This window comes from Vicia villosa, unplaced genomic scaffold, assembly GCF_029867415.1.
Source record: "Vicia villosa cultivar HV-30 ecotype Madison, WI unplaced genomic scaffold, Vvil1.0 ctg.000505F_1_1, whole genome shotgun sequence".
NCBI classification, from domain to species: domain Eukaryota; kingdom Viridiplantae; phylum Streptophyta; class Magnoliopsida; order Fabales; family Fabaceae; genus Vicia; species Vicia villosa.
In genome coordinates, this window is record NW_026705240.1 from 799,051 (window position 1) to 802,042 (window position 2,992).

Consider the following 2,992-nt stretch of genomic DNA (forward strand, 5'->3'; position numbering starts at 1 on the left):
TCTCGATTAAATTCACTTCCTCGATATACCTTCAACCTATGACCATTCACCGTCCACTCTTTCTTCGTTTGTGGATCCTCTACCACTATAGCATCATAATGCTTGACATCTTTGACTAAAAATGGCCCGGACCACTTAGATTTCAACTTTCATGGAAAAATCTTCAACCGGGAATTGAAAAGAAGCACAAGCTGCCCGACCTTAAAGTCTTTCAATCAAATCTTACTATCGTGGTAGAATTTTACCTTTTATTTATAAATTGTGTTAGAATGATAGGCATGCAACCTCAACTCATCCAACTCATGGAGTTGGACTTTTCTCTTTTCACCACACGATTTAGGATCAAAGTTCAACAGTTTCAAAGCCCAAAAGGCTTTATGCTCCAATTCCACCGGTAGGTGACAACTTTTGCCGTACACCATTTGAAACGGTGTGAGACCAATCGGAGCTTTAAAAGCGGTCTGATAGGCCCACAATGCTTCATCTAGCTTAACGACCAATCTTTTCTTGAGCTAGAAACTGTTTTCTCGAGAATTCTCTTAATCTCACAATTCGATACCTCGGCCTAACCATTCGTTTGCGGATGGTATGGGGTAGCAACCTTGTGCTTGACTCCATATTGCTCCAACACTTTTTCAAGTGGAGAATTGCAAAAATGTGATCCGCCGTCACTTATCAACACACGAGGCGTACCGAAACGCGCAAAAATATTCTTTTTCAAAAACTTAATCACGGTTTTACCGTCGGCTTTAGGTGAAGCAATCGCTTCCACCCACTTTGACACATAGTCGATCGCGACCAAAATGTACTCTTTTTACAAAGAGGATGGAAATGGCCCAACAAAGTCAATCTCCCAACAATCAAACACTTCCACCTCTAAGAAGCTTTGTAGGGGAATTTCATCTCGTCGACCATTTCCACCACTCCGTTGACAACTGTCACAACTTGACACATGATGATAAGCGTCGTTAAACAACGTAGGCCACCAAAAACCCGCCTGAAGGGCTTTAGTTGTCGTACGCAATCCATTATAGTGGCCACCATATGGTGAAATGTGACAATGCCACAAAATACTTTGAGATTCCTCACTAGTAACACATCTCCTCAAGAGATTGTCACTACTCAACTTGAATAGATAAGGCTCATCCCACACGTAAAAATTAGCATCGGACAAGAACTTCCATTTTTGGTTCCAAGTTAGATCTTCGGGAATCCACCCGATCGCTTTATGGTTAGCCATGTCCGCGAACCAAGGTCTAACTTGGACCATAAACAGTTTCTCATCAGGAAATTCTTCTTTCACCTCACTTTCAAATTTTGTTACCTCGGTATTCACTAAGCGAGATAGATGATCAGCCACCATATTTTCGGACCCTTTTTTGTCTCTCACTTCAAGATCAAACTCTTGAAGCAAGAGAATCCACCTAATTAGCCTTTGTTTCGAGTCCGGCTTTGTGAGAAGATATTTGATAGCTGCATGGTCAGTATAACACACAATTTTTGAACCAATCAAATAAGAACGAAATTTTTCCAATGCGAACACAATACCAAGCAATTCTTTTTCGGTTGTCACGTAATTGATTTGAGCTTCATTTAAAACTTTGCTCGCATAATGAATAGCATGAAAAATTTTGTTCTTTCTTTGTCCTAACACGGCACCCACCGCATAATCACTCACGTCGCACATGAGTTCAAAATCAAGGGACCAATTAGGAGCGACGATTATGGGTGCGGTGACCAATTTTTCTTTAAGCTCTAGGAATGCTTTTAAACAAGATTCATCGAAAAGAAATTCCGTACCTTTGTTGAGTAGATTACTTAAGGGCTTTGCAACTTTGGAGAAATCTTTGATAAATCTTTGATAAAACCCGGCATGTCCTAGAAAGCTTCGGATTCCTTTCACATTCAAGGGAGGGGGAAACTTCTCTATCACTTCAATGTTTGCTTTATCCACCTCAAGGCCTCTTGAAGAAACCTTGTGGCCGAGCACAATTCCTTCGGTAACCATAAAGTTGCACTTCTCCCAGTTTAGAACCAAATTTGACTTCACACATCGACTTAGCACGGTATCAAGATTTTTTAAACATAGATCAAAAGAAGGACCAAAAACCGAGAAGTCATCCATAAACACTTCGATGCACTTCTCAATCAAGTCGGAAAAGATAGCTTGCATACACCGATGAAATGTTGTCGGTGCTTTACATAACCCGAAAGGCATTCGCCGATATGCGAAAATACCGAAGGGGCATGTAAAAGCGGTCTTCTCATGATCCTTGGGATTGACTACAATTTGATTGTATCCCGAATACCCGTCTAAGAAATAATAAAATTGTTGACCGGATAGCCTCTCGAGCATTTGATCCATAAAAGGCAAGGGGAAGTGATCTTTCCTCATAGCTTGGTTTAGCCTACGATAATCGATACACATCCTCCAACCCGTCACGGTTCTAGTAGGAATTAGCTCGTTCTTTTTGTTACAGATAACCGTCATTCCACCCTTCTTGGGCACCACATGAACGAGGCTCACCTAAGCACTATCCGAGATCGGATAAATCATCTCGGTTTCTAACATTTTCACTACTTCCTTTCTCACCACCTCTTTCATTACCAGATTCAATCTTTTTTGTGGTTGAGCCACTAGTTTAAAGTCGTCCTCCATCAAAATCTTATGCATATAAAAGGAGGGACTAATTCCTTTGAGATCGGAAAGAGTCTATCCCATTGCTTCTTGATTTTTTTTCTAAGACCACAAGCAATTTTTCTTCTTCACCCTTAGAAAGGGCATTTCTAATTATAACCGGCTTGTTTTCATTTTTCTCGAGGAACACATACTTCAAGTGTGAAGGAAGCATTTTCAATTCAAGTTTACTCTCCTCTTTTGTAATTGGCATTTTTAACTCATCAACTACCTCTTCCAAGAGAGAACTTTCTTCTAATGCTTCCAATTCCTTCAAGCATTCCTCCATTTCTTTTTCTTCATCTTCATTTAGAA

The 2,992-nt window shown here is 40.4% G+C and overlaps 1 protein-coding gene across 1 annotated transcript; it reads right to left on the reverse strand.

Moving 5' to 3' along the window:
• Nucleotides 1-814: 814 nt before the first annotated feature.
• Nucleotides 815-2,218, reverse strand: LOC131629041 (uncharacterized). Its single transcript, XM_058899839.1, has 2 exons — nucleotides 1,801-2,218; nucleotides 815-1,473 (listed from the first exon to the last, which is right to left on the reverse strand). The coding sequence occupies exons 1-2, from the start codon at nucleotides 2,216-2,218 to the stop codon at nucleotides 815-817; spliced, it is 1,077 nt and encodes a 358-aa protein (XP_058755822.1).
• Between the last annotated feature and the right edge of the window lie 774 nt (nucleotides 2,219-2,992).

Excerpts from the sequence above, each read along its gene's own strand:
- LOC131629041 (XM_058899839.1), bottom strand. The coding sequence starts at position 2,218 with ATGCCTTTCGGGTTATGTAAAGCACCGACAACATTTCATCGGTGTATG. Across the intron at positions 1,474-1,800 it reads AAGTAATCTACTCAACAAAG|CTATCAAATATCTTCTCACA; the intron begins GTACGGAATTTC and ends CTGACCATGCAG.